Raw genomic sequence first — 16,301 nt, 5'->3', positions numbered from 1 at the left:
TGATATCATTGCTTACCATAAGGGCCATGCCACCCCCTTTACCTACCTTCCTATCTTTCCTATACACTGTGTATCCTTGGACATTCAGCTCCCAATCACATCCATTACTTAGCCATGACTCGGTGATGGCAACAATGTCATATCTTTTAACCTGTAGCTGTACAACAAGGTCATCCACTTAATTTTTAATGCTGCGTACATTAAGTACGGTACATTTAGATCAGTATCTGTTACCGATTTTGCTATATTTCTATCGCACAGCAAATTACTCTGTCTATTCACCTGCCTGTCCTTTTTGCCATCTTTGCTGCACAGTATCTTTGACTTATTTCTATTTTCCTCTTCCTCGACCCTAACACCCTGGTTTTCTTCCCCTTGCCAAATTAGTTTAAACCCTCACTAAGAGCGATATTAAACAACCCTGCCAGGATATTAGTACCCTTTGAGTTCAGGTGTAACCCATCGTTTTTGTGTAAGTCATACCTCCCCTAAAATAGATCCCAATGATCCAAGAATTTGAAGCCCTGCCCCTGCACCAACTTCTTGTTCTTCTGACTTAGAACAATTAAATGTAAACCATTCTACTTGCCTCTGGCGCTCTCATCCCAGATCCTGACTACAATTCACACACCACCAGTGGCCAATTATAAGCAAGCACTGATGAAACTGCACAATGCTGTGTGTAAACAAGAAATGGCTAAACCCAACACATTTCAAATTTTAACTCTGCTCAATTATCACCAGCATGCAACCTGTTGCACCAGAGGTCCCAACACACTGGACCACTGCTACAGGATTGCCTATCATTACTTCCCAAGACCACATTTTGGCAAGTCAGGTCATTTGGCTGTGCACCTGCTACCTGCAAACAAACAGAGCCTAAACAGCAAGGCTCCAAAGATTAAAACAACTAAGAGGTTGAGGAACAGTTACAGGATTGCCTCCAGTCCGTGGACTGGGCAGCGTTCAAGAACTTATCCGAGGACCATCAGAGTCATTGCAGACTATATTAAAACAGCTGTGAATGAAGATGTCCCGCAAAATTGTGGAGTGTTTTCCCCCAATTGGAAGCACTGGATGAACAATAAAATATGGAATACTCTGAGAACCAGATTGAAAGCATTCAAATCTGGAGATCAAGAATGCCACAAGAGGTACCGGTACGATCTCCTGTAAGCCATCTTTCAGGTGAAGTGGAGATTCCAGACTAGACTGGAATCAGCAAGGGTTGCTTGATAGCTGTGCCAGGGTTTGAATACCATAACCCCTTACAAAGTTAAATCTGGTGACATAGGGGACAACAGAGCTTTGTTTCCAGATGAGCTCAACACCTTCTATGCTTGCTTTGGCCAGCAGGACAGGAAGGAACCATCATGCACCCCAGTGTCTCTCGATGATGCTTTGGTCTCAGTATCTGATGACGACATTCGGGCTTTACACCTACGACCGTGTGATAACTCCAACACGATATAGAAGTTTGCTGATGATACTACTGTTGCAGGCTGAATCAAAGGGGGTGACGAAACAGCATACAGGAATGAGATTGAAAACCTGGCTGAGTGGTGTCACAACAACAATCTCTCACCAAGGAACTGATTGTAGACTTCAGGAGAGTAAACCCAGAGGTCCTCGAGCCGGTACTCATCGGAGGATCAGTTCCTGGGTGTCACTATCTCAGAAGACCATCGGAAGTATAATCGCGAAGGAAGCACAATAGTGCCTCTACTTCCTCAGGAATCTAAGGAGGTTCGGCACGTAATTGATATCCTTGGCAAACTCCTATCAAAGTGTGCTGACTGGCCTCACTATGGCCTGGTTTGGGAACAGCGATGCCTTTGAGCAGAAAATCCTATAAAAGGTAGTGGATTCAGCCCAGTACATCACAAGTAAAGCTCTCCCAACCATTGAATACATCTACATGAAACACTGCCACAGAAAAATAGCAATATCATCAAAGATCTTCACTACCCAGGCCATGCTCATTTCTTGCTGCTCCCATCAGTTCAAAGGTCAGATGCATCAGGACTCACATTACCAGGTTCAAGAACAGTTACTAGCCCTCAACCATCAGGTTCTTGAACAAAAGGGGATAGTTACACTTACTAAAGGACTCATTCTTATTTATTGGTATTTATTTATATCTGCGTTGCACAGTTTGTTTACAGTTACTGTTCTGTAGATTTGCTCAATAAGAAAAGAATCTCAGGGTTGTATGTGGTGACATGTATGTACTCTGATAATAAATTTTACTTTGAATTTTGAATGATGGAGAATAAAGGAAGGAACTTGTGCTTGAATGTGTGAGGGTGAGCTCCTAAGTAAGAACCTTGCATTGGTATTTAGCAAGAAGGATGTAGAAGATAGTGAGATCAGAGTGCAGCATGGCAAGATGTGAGGGCATTTCAAGATTAGGAAGGGGGTGATGTGAGGTGTCTTGAAAAACATTAGGGTAGATAAATCGACTGGGCCTGATGATACACACCATGTAATTAAGAGAGGCAAGAAATGTGATCGGTGGTATGTTGATCAAAATCTTTGATTCTCAATAGCCACCAGTGTGGTGCTAGAGGACTGGCAGGTAGCTAATATTGTTCCTTTATTCAAGGAGAAAAATAGGGTTAATCCTGGAAACCATAATTTCATGTCAACAGTAGGGAAACTAATGGAGAGGATTCTAGGGATAGGAAGCATAAGCATTTGCAAAAGGTGTTCTAATTAGGGACAGTAGCCAAGGCTTTGAGCAGGGCAGGTCCAACTGATCTGATTGAGTTTCTCAAGAAGTTAGCAAAGGTATTTGATGAAGCTAAAGCAGTGTATGGTGTATACATGAATTTTAGTAAAACATTCAATAAGGTCTCATACGGAAAAAATTTGGATAAACTGGGACCCATGTGACTTCGCTGACTGGATTCAAAATTGGCTTGCTCATAGAAAACAGTAGGTAGTGGTGGATGGGTCTTATTTTAGATGAAGGTCTCTAACTAGCAATGAAGGGATCGGTACCGGGACTTTCGTTGTCATGTACAGACAATTTGGATGAAAATATAGTCGTATGGGTAAGGGTAGGTTTGCAGATGGCACAAAAATTGGTGGCAGTGTGGATTGCATAGAAGAATGCCAAAAGATTCAGCAAGATACAGATATGGGCCAAAAAGTGGCAAATGGATTTTGAATCAGGCAAGTGTGAAGTGCTACACCATAGGCGACCCAACACAAATTGACAGCACACTATTAACGGTAAAATCTTTAGCAATGCTGATAAACAGAGGGATCTTAGGATCCAGGTAAATGGCTCTGTTTAAGCGGCCACAAATTTTGATAGTGTGGTAAAGAATGTGCTTAGTTTGTAAGACTTGCTGTGAAAAGTTGGACAAGCTCGGGACATTTTCTCTGGAGCAAAGGTTCCCAACCTTTTTTATGTATGGATCAATACTATTAAGCAAGTGGTCCCTGGACCCCAAGTTAGGAACCCCTCCTCAGTAGCGACTGAGGCTGAGGGAGGTGTTCATAAAATCATGAAGCAGAGATAAACAGCTCAGGATTGAAATGTCTTTTATTGGTGTGGATTTATTTAAAGGTGAGAGAAGTACAAAGGAGGTGTGCAAGACAAAACAATTTCTATAAACACTGATTGGTGGGGGCCTGGAGTGAACTGTGATTTCCCAGCTATCTGCTGGATTAATTTGCCATCACATTCTCACTCTAACTTTGATAGCTTTGGCATCTAACACTGTTCCAATTAAACCTTAATGCATGGTCAAGAATTAGTGCATCACCTTCTAAAGCGACACTGGACAGTCCACAGAACTTAACAAGGAAAGCAAGTTTCAAGCAATCAGCCCTTCCAGGTTGTATAAGAACTGGCAAGCTCAACAAGCATGACCATTTTGTGTCTCTTTCCACAGATGGTACTTGACATGCGTGCCAAGTTTTTCCAGCACTTTGTTTTTCCCAGGATTTTCTTTATACTTTTCTACCAAGGCTCCAAAGAAAGTGAGTATAAATTACAACAATTTAGTTTTTCCCCCCAAAAACAGCTTACACGTAAAACTCACATGATCTCAAACCTGATGGATTGACATAAAATTCAGCTGGCAAAGGAGCAATGTGTTGACCAGCCAGGGTTATGCTTTACTCAAGTCTTGCACAATGATGTGATTGATACTTAACTGCCGTCAGCTTCATCATTTCTATCCATCAACACTGGGAAAGCTAATAAGTGTAAACAGAAAATGCTGGAAATACTCAGCAAATCAGGACACATCGATGTTAAAAGAAACTAAGTTACAATGAGACCCAACACAAGTTTAAGGAAAATCACCTGATGCCCAGTCACTCTCCACCCCCTCCAACTCCCCCACTCCACTGCTCACTCTACCCCCCCCCCTTCCAATTCCCCCACTCCACCGGTCACTCTACCCCTCTTCCAATTCCCCCACTCCACCGGTCACTCTACCCCTCTTCCAATTCCCCCACTCCACGGGTCACTTTATTCCCTACTCCCCCGTTCACAGTCTCCATCCTCATCCCTCCCCCACTCCCCCGTTCACACTCTCCATCCCCATCCCCCCCCTCCAATCCCCTGGGTCGCACTCTCCATCCCCTTCCCGTCTAATCCCCCAGTCCTTTCACTCCCCCAGTCACACTCTACCCACCAAAACCCCCTCCCTTTTCTAGACCATCAAGTGTTTCTCCAGAATTAAATATTCATAAATTATATTGCGTGGCATTAGAGCTCCAGAATAACGAGGAGGGGGTGAAGCAGGCAGCCCTTCGGGTTTCCTTACCTGCAGCTGCCGCTCCCTCAGTGCCCGGAGCCGTTCCCTCCTCTTCAGCGCCTCCTCCTGCAGCCTCCCGGCCTCTTCCGCCATCTTCCAGTAAACTATTTAATACTCCAAATCCCGATAGCCCTCACGGCAGGCATAGCCAACGTCTCACGGAGCAATCGAGCAGAGCCAAGGCGCATTCTCCGAGCATATCGATTCATCCAAGACGTCACAGCAGCGCGGAACGGTCGGAACAAGCAGACAAAGAAAATTGAAGCCTTGAAACAGAAGAGAAAGTAGAGAAGCAACGTGGGGCATGATTACACATAACGTTGTCTAATAATAGCCACTTCAATTGCAAAGTTAACATCTTTTACTCGCATCAAAATGCTCAAAATCTGAAATATAAACATTTGAAACCAGCGGATAGTCAGTAATGAAGAAAGCAGAAGACACGTTAGCTTTATTGCTACAGGTTAGAATGTTAAAATGTAAACTTATTGTTACAATTATATGTAGGTGAGGCACGCCTACGATAATGTGTACAGTTTCAATCTAATTTTTCCAAAGGATGTACTCTTAATTAAAGAATGTTCGGAAGAGAATCACAGTGAATTTATGGGACGATCTGGTTGACGTATTATCTGTGTCAGACCAGCGATTTTTCTGAAGTTTTGAAAAATGTGGAGTGATCTTATTGAAATATGTAAGATCCTATAAAAAAAAAGTACAGTTTTCCCTAGTGGAAGAGTATAAAAAATATATATAGTATCAGACTTGAAGATATAGGAGCAGACTTAGGCCATTTTGTCCACCAAATCTGTTGCGCCATTTCATCATGACAGATCCAATTTTCCTCTCAGTCCCAATTTCCTGCCTTCTCCCTGTATCCCTCATGCCCTGACTAATCAACAATCTATTATGTTCTGACTTAAATAGACATAAAGACTTAGCTTCCACAACCATTAGTGGCAACAAATTCCACAGTTTCGCCACTCTGGCTGGAGAAATTCCTCCTCATCTCCATTCTAAAAGGACCTCTTTTCTGAGGCTGCGTCCTCTGGTCTTGGACTCCCCCACCATAGGAAGCATCCTCTCCACATCCACACTATCAAAGCCTTTCAACATACGATAAGTTTCAATGTGGTCACCCCTCATTCTGCTGAATTCCAGTGAGTAGAAGCTCAGAGCCATCAAACACTTCTCATATGATAAGCCTTTCAATCCCAGAATCATTTTCGTGACCCTCCTTTGAACCCTCTCTAATGTCAACACATTGTTACTTTGATAACAGGCCCTCCCAAACCTGCTCACAATACTCCAAGTGAGGCCTCACCTCTGCTTTATAAAGCCCCAACATTATATTCTTGTTTTTATATTCTAGTTCTCTCAAAAATGAATGCTAATATCGCATTTGCCTTCGTCACCACTGATCCAACCTCCAAATTAACCTTTGGATTCCCTAAATCCTGTATGAAGATTCCCAACTCACTTTGCACTTCAGATTTTTTCAAGTTTTCTCTCCATTTAGGAAACAGTCTACAGTTACATTTCTTCTACCAAAGTGCATGACCAAACACTTCCCTGCATTATATTCCTTCTGTCTCTTCTTTGCCCAATCTCCTACTCCAATAAATGTCCATCGGTAGCCTCTCTGCTTCCTCAAACAACCCGCCCCTCCACCTATCCTTGTCTGCAGACTTAACCACAAAGCTAATAATTTAGCTATTAAGCTATTTAAACAAAGCTATTAATTCCATCATCCAAATTATTGACATATAACATAAAAAGAGGCGGTCCCTATACAGACCCCTGTGCAACACCACTGGTCACTGGCAGCCAACTAGAAAAGGCTCTTTTTATTCCCGTTCCTACCAATCAGGCAATGCTCTATCCAAACTAGCATCTTTCCTGTAAAACCATAGGCTCTTAACTTGTTAAGCAGCCTCATGTGGCACCTTGTCAGATTCCTTCTGAAAATCCAAGTATGCAGCATCAACTGATTCTTCTTTGTCCATCCTGCTCGTTATTTCTTTGAAAAAATTCCAACAGGTTTTTCAGGCAAGATTTAACCTTAAGGAAACCATGCTGACTTTGTCGTATCATGTGCCTCTAAGTACTCCAAAACCACATCCTTCACAATCAACTCCAAGATCTTCCCAACCATTGAGGTCAGATTAACTGGTCTATAATTTCCTTTCTTTTGCCTCTGTCCCTTGAACAGTGGAGTGACACTTGCAATTTTCCAGTCCTCCAGAACCATGCCAGAATCAATTGATTCTTGAAAGACGATTACTAATGTCTCCACAATCTCTTCAGCCATCTCTTTAAGAACTCTGGGGTGTAGACCATCTGGTCCTAGTGACTTATCTACTTTAAGACCTTTCAGTTTCCCAAGAAGCTTTTCCCTAGTAATGGCAACTTCACACACTTCTGCCCCCTGACAGTCTTGAACTTCCAGCACACTGCTAGTGTCTTCCACAGTGAAGAATGATGCAAAATACTTATTCAGTTCATCTGCCATTTCCTTGTCCCCCATTACTACCTCTCCAGTATCATTTTCCAGCAGTCCAATATCTACTCTCACCTCTCTTTTACACTTTACATATCTGAAGAAACTTTTGGTATCCCCTTTAATATTATTGGCTAGCTTATCTTCCTATTCCATCTTTTCCTTCTTTATGACATTTTAGTTGCCTTCTGTTTGTTTTTAAAAGCTTCTCAGTGCTCTAACTTCCCACTAATTTTTGTTCTATTGTATGCCCTCACTTTGACTTTTTTTGTTGGCTTTGACTTCACTTGTCATCCACAGTTGTATCATCCTGCCTTTAGAATACTTCTTCTTTGGGATGTATATATCCTGCACCTTCCAAATTGCTTCCAGAAACTCCAACCATTTCTGCTCGGCCTTCATCCTTGCTAGTGTTTCCTTCCAATCAATTTTGGCCAGCTCTTCTCTCATGCCTCCATAATCCTCTTTACTCCATTGTAATACTTTAGTTTAGTCTTCTCAAATTGCAGGGTGAATTCTACCATATCATGATCACTGACCCCTGAGGGTTCCTTTACCTTAAGCTGTCTAATCAATTCTGTTTCATTGCACAACACTCAATCCAGAATAGTTGAGTTCTTCATGGACTCCAATGTGCTACTCCAAAAAGTCAGCTCGTAGACATTATAGAAATTCCTCTTCTTGGGAACCAGCACCAACCTGATCTTTCCAATCTACCTCCATATTGAAATCCCTCATGACTATCATAACATTGCCTTTTTGACATGCAATTTCTGTCTCCCATCGTCATTTGTAGCCCACATCTTGCTACTGTTCAGAGCCCTGCCTACTTTTCATGATTATTTTCTCAGGATGTTGGGAATAATGATCATGAAAAGTAGGTAGGGCTCCGAACAGGACCAAAGACATGGGCTACAAATTACAACGGGAAATAGAAAGTGCAAGTCAGAAAAGCAATGTTACTGGCAACACTTCATTAGAAGTTTGAGGAGAATTGGTACATCACACATTCACAAATTTCTACAGATGTACCGTGGAGAGCATTCTAACTGGTTGCATCACCTTCTGGTGTGGAGTGGCCACTATACAGAATCAGAAAAAGATACAGTAAGTTTTATACTCGGCTAGCTCCATTATGGCCACAGGCCACCCCAGTATTGAGGACACCTTCAAAAGGTGATGCCTCAAAACAGCGGCATCCATCACTAAGGACCCCCATCACCCAGTACGTGGCCTCTTTTCATTGCTACCATCAAGGAAGATGTCCGTGAGCCTGAAGATACTGACTCAACATTTCAGAAGCAGCTTCTTCCTCTCTGCCATTAGATTTCTGAAAGGATAATGAACCTATGAACACTTCTTCAGTACTTTTCCCCCTTTCAGCTCAACTTACTGAATTTGTTTTTATATATACCTATTGTAATTTATAGTTTTCATTTCTGTGTATTGCAATGTACTGCTGCCACAAAACAACAAATTTCACGACATATGTCAGTGATATTAAACCTGATTCTGATTTTGCTTGCTTCTGTCTCCAGTAAAATGTTATACAGTTATCTTCTGAATGGCCCAAAAATGCAAATCAATCTAACAAAAAAACAGCCCAGGCCATGATCCTACTCGTGGAAATATGCAATACTAGGAAACAACTCAGATTGCAATGGTATATAGATTGTTTCGGAAGGCATTAGCTGAAGGATGAATGTTGGCCTGGGAAGCACGATGGTGCTGCTAGAAGAGCTGCTGCCTCAGAGTTTCAGCGGTCAAAGATCAAGTGTGATCTCCAGTGTTGTCTGTAACTCATTGGTGCTTTAGTATCCTTCCACATCAAGAAGAAGATCAGGATGATAAGTGAAGTAGCCATTATAAATTGATCACTAGAATCCAAGGTGTGGAATTAATATGAATATGGGGAGAAAATGGGTTTGAGTAAGGTCAGTAAAAGGGGGTTGATGGGCCAAGGGGCTGTTTTCAAGTTGTATCATGCTATGCAGACAGTCCTAAGAGAATTATTAAGTTCATGCAATGTATCAGGAATGATGAAATATCTCAACTCAGAATATTGTGCCCATTTCCTTCCACAGAAGCTGCCTGACCCATTGAGTTGCTCCAACATCTGCAATCTCTTGTGTCACAAATCTGATGGCTCTTCACTGCAATCCCATTTTAGCAGATATACTCTGTATGTACGAACAACACTGCACACAAAGCACAGGTCAGTACTTACTCTCGTACTCAAGCCTTCTCGCCCTCCGAGTGACCCACTCCACCTGCAAAATCAACTTTGAGGGAACATCCAGGTAACCTTTGAATATCAATGCTCCCAATCTCCCACTATTTAATAGTTCTGCTTTTTCTACTAGAGTGGGTAAGGTGTGAATTTCCAAGTTATGCACCACTTGTCCTGTTTCTGCCCATTTTTAAGCCTCCTAAATGCGGGTTTTCATTGATTCTATTGTGTTTCTTTGTATTTACTGTGAATGCCCACAAGAAAAATTGAGCTCTGGATAGTATATGGTGACAATTTGATGACAAATTTTGATAATAAATTTACTTTGAATTTTGCCTCTATTCCATTAAAGCCTCTTTGCGTCTTTAATGTGACTCATTCCTGCTTAGTTTCCTCATGCTCGATCTTTGTTGACCTCCTCCTGTGTAGGACCTTATCAAAAGCCTTCCAAAACTCCTCCCTCCACCTGTGTTGTAGGTACCAACATGGAACACGACTTCCTTCATCTTCCACCCTGTTGTTTCATCGTGACCTGCAATTGTTCAGTGAAATCCTGAACCCTCACAGTTCTACCCCACTCCACCTCTCTATCTCCGTCTCTTTCGCTCTCATCTGTCCATCTCTTCCATTTGTCCCTTTCTTTCCTGCCTACCTCGCTCATCTGTCTCTCTTTCTTTCCCATCAGTCTCTCTCTCTCTCTCTTGTCTGTTTCATCTGTCTCTCCCTCTGTCTCCTTTGTCTCTTTCGTCTGTTTCTCTTGCTTTTGTCCTCCCTCTCACTTGAATCTCTCTCTTTCTCTCTCACACACGCACACACCTGGCCCCTCCCTTTGTCTCTTAGCCCCTGCACACCTAGCTGCGGATCTCATCTCATCTGACGTCCTTGTGTTCAGTTTGCTGAAGCGCGAACACGTCGTGCGAGTTGGGAACGGAAGCGAGCATTTGATTGGTAGGGAGGCGTATTTCCAGCATTTCTTACAATTGTGCAGCCTGCGAGTGGACGCTTTCAACCCCACTCCCGTAATACAGGCGCTGCGGCGGGAGGCGCGTCTCCGGCAGAGGGCTCGCCTGCAGTACGCGTGCATTGAGTCACAGAGGAGCAAACACTGAGTTTACCCCCCAAAATAATCAACTGAAGTCACAACATCAAAGAAACAGAGCCTGGAACCGAGATGGCGGAAGAGCTCAGTGTGTGAAAGGGACAGAGAGAGAGATACTGAAGCCGGAGCAACTTTTAACTTGAAGGTTTTATTCCACGATACCAAATAAAGAATTCAACTTGCTAGGAAGAAAATAAGTGAAGAAGGTCTTCACTGATGCTCAATTTTAAGCAACTATCTTTTTATTGCACCAAGTGAATAATTTCACGTCCCTCTGACAACAACGGGGGAAGGAGGAGAGCGAAGATGAAGAGTGGCGAGGAAAAAGCTGTCTGTGTGAGAGAGGGGAGTTAAATAATAGGAAGAACGCTCGGTTTATTGCCAGTCGAGGAATGGCTTCGAAGGAGAGGCTGTACGAGCTGTGGATGTTGTACTTCACCAAGGTGAGCAAAGGCACACCTGTAACACGGCGCCGGGCCCGCCTGTCCCGTCACACTCTTACCGCCCGCTCTTCCTACTTTCGCTTGTAAAAAAAATACAAATATATATCGGCAGTCAGTGCGCAATGACAGTGACAGAATTTTGTATGTGGCGTGAACATCTTGTGATGCTGAGTCTGATACAAATTGCATTTTAATGGAGTTTGAAATACCGTGCTTGATACAAATTGTATTTTAATGTCGTCCATTAAATTATACATGCGATTATCTTTTGGTGATATTGTCTCCTGATGGTGCAGGTTGACACTTGACTTTCCACTGACCTAGGAAATGTTTATTGGCCCCGTGTTTACTTTGTTTGATGGTAAGAAAGTTATAGATACTCTTTAATTCCCCCCCCCGACAATTTATGATATACAATTTCTAAATTACAGTTCAATTCAACGATATATTTCGGGCAGATTACGTTGTGTTTTGTGTTTGGCCAGTTTAATGTTTAATAAAGATTTTAAAACAAATCGGAGAGCTCAAATGAGAGGTGGGAGGGCGTGTTACCGACAGATACGCTGTCCAAATACAGTACTAAACTTGTTCTTTCCTCATTCTGCCAAGGTGCGTTTACTGATAAAATGTAACTAACTCGGTACTTGTGTCAGGGCGAGATTCAACGTAACCGAAATGGCACAAATTTGTCTAATTCATTGATGATCTAATCCGTTTGTGATATGTGATCTCTAAATCAGGTTGCTCAAAGTTTTAAGTTGTATCTCTTAACTGTTTTATATTCATGTGATTTCTCTGTTGTAGCGGAATATTTTTAGCGATGGATTTGATGTAGTTCGGGTGAGATGTTACATGTACATTGTGCCAGAAACAGTAATCCTGGCGGTAAGGTATGCAAGAAGATTCAATTGGCCTGGTTTCTGTGTCAGGAGTTTGTTGTGTTAAATGTATTGTTTCATTCCCGGACAATCAGCTTCTGGTCGTGTAAACTTGGGTGGGATTCAACCCCCAAACCCACTCATTCATGAGCATCACATTGGTACTTTGTAATATAAAATTTGGGACATCAGACTGGCTTTGCTTTGCGCTGTTTCATTTCTTACCCTGCACTCCTCATCAGCATGTAAAGTTAACTGAGCTTCTGATATAACACAGGTGCAGGCCTCTACTCTTCCTTCCTGTCTGAGACTTCCTGCTTCATTCAGGCACTGGTATATTGGCTTGTTTTCAATGTCTCAACCAGGGAAGAGTTCTACAACTATGAACAGAAGATGGATTGATTATTGGTGGTCACTTGGCTCTGTGAGGCATCTGAACCACCAGACGTGGCCTTACACGGTGACCAAGAAGTGAAGAACTGGACAGACATTTTCCTTTAATAAGCTTTGAGGCATTGACAATAAATTTTATTTTGCTCTATGATTTGTCAATCATGAGTGGGAAAACAATGACTTTGATTTAAAGGATTAAAGAACAAACAAAATCCAAGAGGAACTCGGCAGATCAGGCGACATCTATGTCGGGGGTGCCCAATATTTTTATGCCTTGGACCCCAGCCATTAAACAAGGGGTCCGTGGGCCCTGGGTTGGGAACATCTGATCAATGGAGAGAAATAAACTGTTGATATTTTGTGCTGAAACCCTCTTGGCATTTCAATTTTGTTGCTCTGGATTTCCAGCATCTGCAAAATCTCCTATGTTTATGCTACATAATTAATCAGTTTTCTTGTGTTAAGGACTGACTGTATAATAACTGTGCTTTCAATTTAAGCATTTTTAAAGAGTTTACATGATGTATTAACATACTGAAGTTTATTTTTATCCCTAGGGTCTTTGCAGGCCCTAGAGATTAAATCTGTTTTCTTCTTAGCTTTAAGGATCCAACATAAAGTGGGTTTTGGGACAAGTAAAATGTGCAACACTGAGGAGGTGGGAGATTATTGGCCAAATGCAAGACATGGGTGTCGGGCACAAGTTCATTCTTCTTGTTCTGTGGACAATGTTCTCTTAAGAGCAAGTGTTGGTGAAAGGGTTAATTTCAGAATCTCCAGACTTGGCATTTGGCTGCTGTTAGAGCTGAGTAAATGGTCGACAAAGAGTGGATGAGAGCAGTTCTGTGGAGAGGCCAAGTAGAGCATGTGCATACATGCTTTGTACTCAGTAAACTCATGTGACAACGAGCAAACAGGGATTCTTGCATTGCTTGTATAGAAAGTGTTAGTGCATTGCAAGAACAACAGCTTACATTTAAATGGTGCTTTTCACAATATTAAGATGCCTCAAAGCACATTACAACCAAAGAAATAGTTTTTTAAATTGCAGCAGTAATGTAGAAAATATTGCTCATATACACTTGTTATGCTTATGTACTTATGCAATTCAGCCTATTAAGTGTGTGTGCCTTATTTACCTCTAGCCCTACGGCTTATGCTCTTTCCTACATATCTATAAACTACCCTCTGATATTTGTTTGTGCCACCTCCCTAACTAAAGGGTAAGTTACAGCAACCTATTAACAAATCTTTGGGATGTGTGAGCAAACCAGAAGGTCCAGTACCTCATTTAGTTAGAAAATAATGACAGGATTCAATAATGTTGTTTATTCTCAAAATGTGAAAATCAGTAAATAGGATCAGCCAATCAGAAATCTCAATGGTCGGAGTGCAGAATTTTTTTTTGTAGTCCATTTTGGATATGTCCATTCTTTTTTCTTCTGGAAGTGACTCCCCTGACTAAGAAATTGGTCACATAGTCAACATCTTCCTGTATTGATTCAGTCCTTTTTGCCTTCAGTGAGGTCTTTATTTTTAATTAGGTCAAATGTGCTCTATAAACCAAGTTGGCTAGTGAAGCAGATCAGTGACTTTGTGGTTTCTAAGTTTATGTTCAGTCATTATGGTGTTTGGCTTTCACGGAAGAGGGAAGAAAAAAATGCGTTAACATGAGCTGTGATGGATAATGCCTTTTGAGATCACCTTTATAGGTGCTTGCCACTGTGTAAATGTCTAAACCTTTCCTCAGAAGAACAGCTCTTCCTTCTGGATGTCTATCTAAAGATACAATCCAAATGTTCAACCAAACCATCCTTGCACCATTTCAGCCCTTCCATTATAGCTTAGATTAATTTGTTCCCTGTATTGAGTTTAATTGACTGAACAATTGGCTTACATTCTATTAAGGAAACATAATTGTTTTTTAGACTTAAAATTGGAAAGGAAAGCTCACATTTCTAGTCCCACAAACAATTCATTGACCTTCTCACCTTCTTGCTGAAAACATTGTTTCTTGCTGGAATACAGTTCATAGTTTCAACTATCCTCTGCTTTTCACGTGATTTTTAGAAACTAAGCATCATCAACTATTACAAGTGGGGAAGAGATCGCAGTTTCATACATGTCCATGAGAATAGCATCAGAATTGACTTTCATTATCCCAAGGAGACTTGAGGCCAATTTTAGCACCACAATTGATCCCTCTGTTGTTCTAATTAAGTAGAGATTTAGAGGTAGAGGGTACTGTCAAAGTAAGACATCCTGCTATATATGAACAGGCATCTCATTAGGCAACACTTCCCATAAATAAAATATATTAAAATCAAATTCTAACAGATACCTCAGCTGTGGATTAAAAATAGTGGTACCCTTTTAGGTAAGGGTACATCATTTTCAGCCACACAGCATCTAAAATATTTATGCAGGATAACTTAAAAACTTGATTGTCCTAATTTTTTCATTAAAATCCAAGTGCCTACAAAACTTGTGCAGAGTTCCAAGGGAGAACTGAGTTGAATAGCACTAAATTGGATGGTCTGATCTGTATAGTAGGTAGTTAGGAACACAAACAATGTTGACATTTATTGCTGGAGGAACTGAGTTCAAGAGTAAAATAGTCAGGCTTCATTTATATAAAAGGATATATAAATGATGAAACCACATCTGGATTGCTATATACAGTATTAGTCTCTTAGGGAAGGATGTTATTGCATTCAAAACAAATCAGAGAGGTTTACTAGTCTCATACCTAGATGGATGGGTTAAGACTAAGATTCTATCATTGGAGTTCATAAGTGTAGAAGTGACTTAATTAAATCACAATAAGTCCCTGAGGGACTTGACAGAGGAAATGTGTAGAGGATGCTTCTTAAAGGTTAGGCCTGTCTGGTTAGGCCACACTTGGAGTACTGTATCCAGTTCTGGTCGCCTCACTATAGGAAGGATGTGGAAGCATTGGAAAGGGTTCAGAGGAGATTTACCAGGATGCTGCCTGGTTTAGAGAGTATGCATTATGATCAGAGATTGAGGGAGCTAGGGCTTTACTCTTTGGAGAGAAGGATGAGAGGAGACATGATAGAGGTATACAAGATATTAAGAGGAATGGATAGAGTAGACAGCCAGCGCCTCTTCCCCAGTGCACCACTGCTCAATACAAGAGGACATGGCTTTAAGGTAAGGGGAGGGAAGTTCAAGGGGGATATTAGAGGAAGGATTTTTACTCAGAGAGTGGCTGGTGCGTGGAATGCACTGCCTGAGTCAGTGGTGGAGGCAGATAGACTAGTGAAGTTTAAGAGACGACTAGACAGGTATATGGAGGAATTTAAGGTGGGGGGATATGTGGGAGGCAGATTTTAAGGGTTGGTGCAACATTTTGGGTCGAAGGGCCTGTACTGTGCTGTATTATTCTTTGTTCTATTAAAGGGAGAATCTAAAATGAAAAATCACTGTTTTAAAATGGACCGCCCATTTAAATAGTTTGGTTCAATTTAATAGCAGAGAATATACACAGTATACAACCTGGAATTCTTACTCTTCACAGACGACCAAGAAACAAGAACCCACACAGAATGAATGAGAGAAGGAATAAATAATACATTTCTTTTTTTCCCTTAAAGAGCTGAGTCATTTGAACACTCTACCTCAAAAAGTGGTGGAAGCAGTAACTAATTTTTTTTAAAGAGGAGATAGATTTTTTAAGAGTCTTATAGGACACCTTTGATGTTTAAGAAATCCTTAATATCAGTGTATTTGTTGAATTTTAAGGCTTTAATAATTTTTCTGGCTCTAATCCAGAGTCTATCAGATTTATTAAGTTCCCTTTAGTGATTTATTTTTAAATTAATAATGCACCTTTTCTGTGGTTTTTAATATCCCATTGCCTTTCCTAATGTATCTTGCCCTACAGAATGATACTGGTGAAAAATGGGTTGTGATGCAATTGGCAATTGAGCAACCTCCCTTTTAAGCGTGGGATTTAT

The 16,301-nt window shown here is 41.3% G+C and overlaps 2 protein-coding genes across 4 annotated transcripts in view; one reads left to right on the top strand and one right to left on the bottom strand.

Annotated features, from left to right (window-relative positions):
• Positions 1–4,941, bottom strand: part of ccdc12 (coiled-coil domain containing 12) — an 87,642-nt gene extending 82,701 nt beyond the window's left edge. For both annotated transcript variants that reach the window (XM_059974113.1, XM_059974120.1), the window contains exon 1: positions 4,788–4,941. In XM_059974113.1, coding sequence (XP_059830096.1) covers positions 4,788–4,871 — 84 coding nt within the window. In that variant the 5' untranslated portion in view covers positions 4,872–4,941. The remainder of the gene's footprint in view (positions 1–4,787) is intronic.
• A 5,582-nt stretch (positions 4,942–10,523) lies between these two features.
• nbeal2 (neurobeachin-like 2) overlaps positions 10,524–16,301 on the top strand; it is a 221,302-nt gene continuing 215,524 nt past the window's right edge. For both annotated transcript variants that reach the window (XM_059973955.1, XM_059973948.1), the window contains exon 1: positions 10,524–11,050. In XM_059973955.1, coding sequence (XP_059829938.1) covers positions 11,000–11,050 — 51 coding nt within the window. In that variant the 5' untranslated portion in view covers positions 10,524–10,999. The remainder of the gene's footprint in view (positions 11,051–16,301) is intronic.

This window comes from Hypanus sabinus, chromosome 1, assembly GCF_030144855.1.
Source record: "Hypanus sabinus isolate sHypSab1 chromosome 1, sHypSab1.hap1, whole genome shotgun sequence".
In the NCBI taxonomy this organism is placed as follows: Eukaryota; Metazoa; Chordata; class Chondrichthyes; order Myliobatiformes; family Dasyatidae; genus Hypanus; species Hypanus sabinus.
The sequence above is the reverse complement of the archived record's forward strand: the minus strand, read 5'-3'. Positions and strand labels throughout refer to the sequence as shown.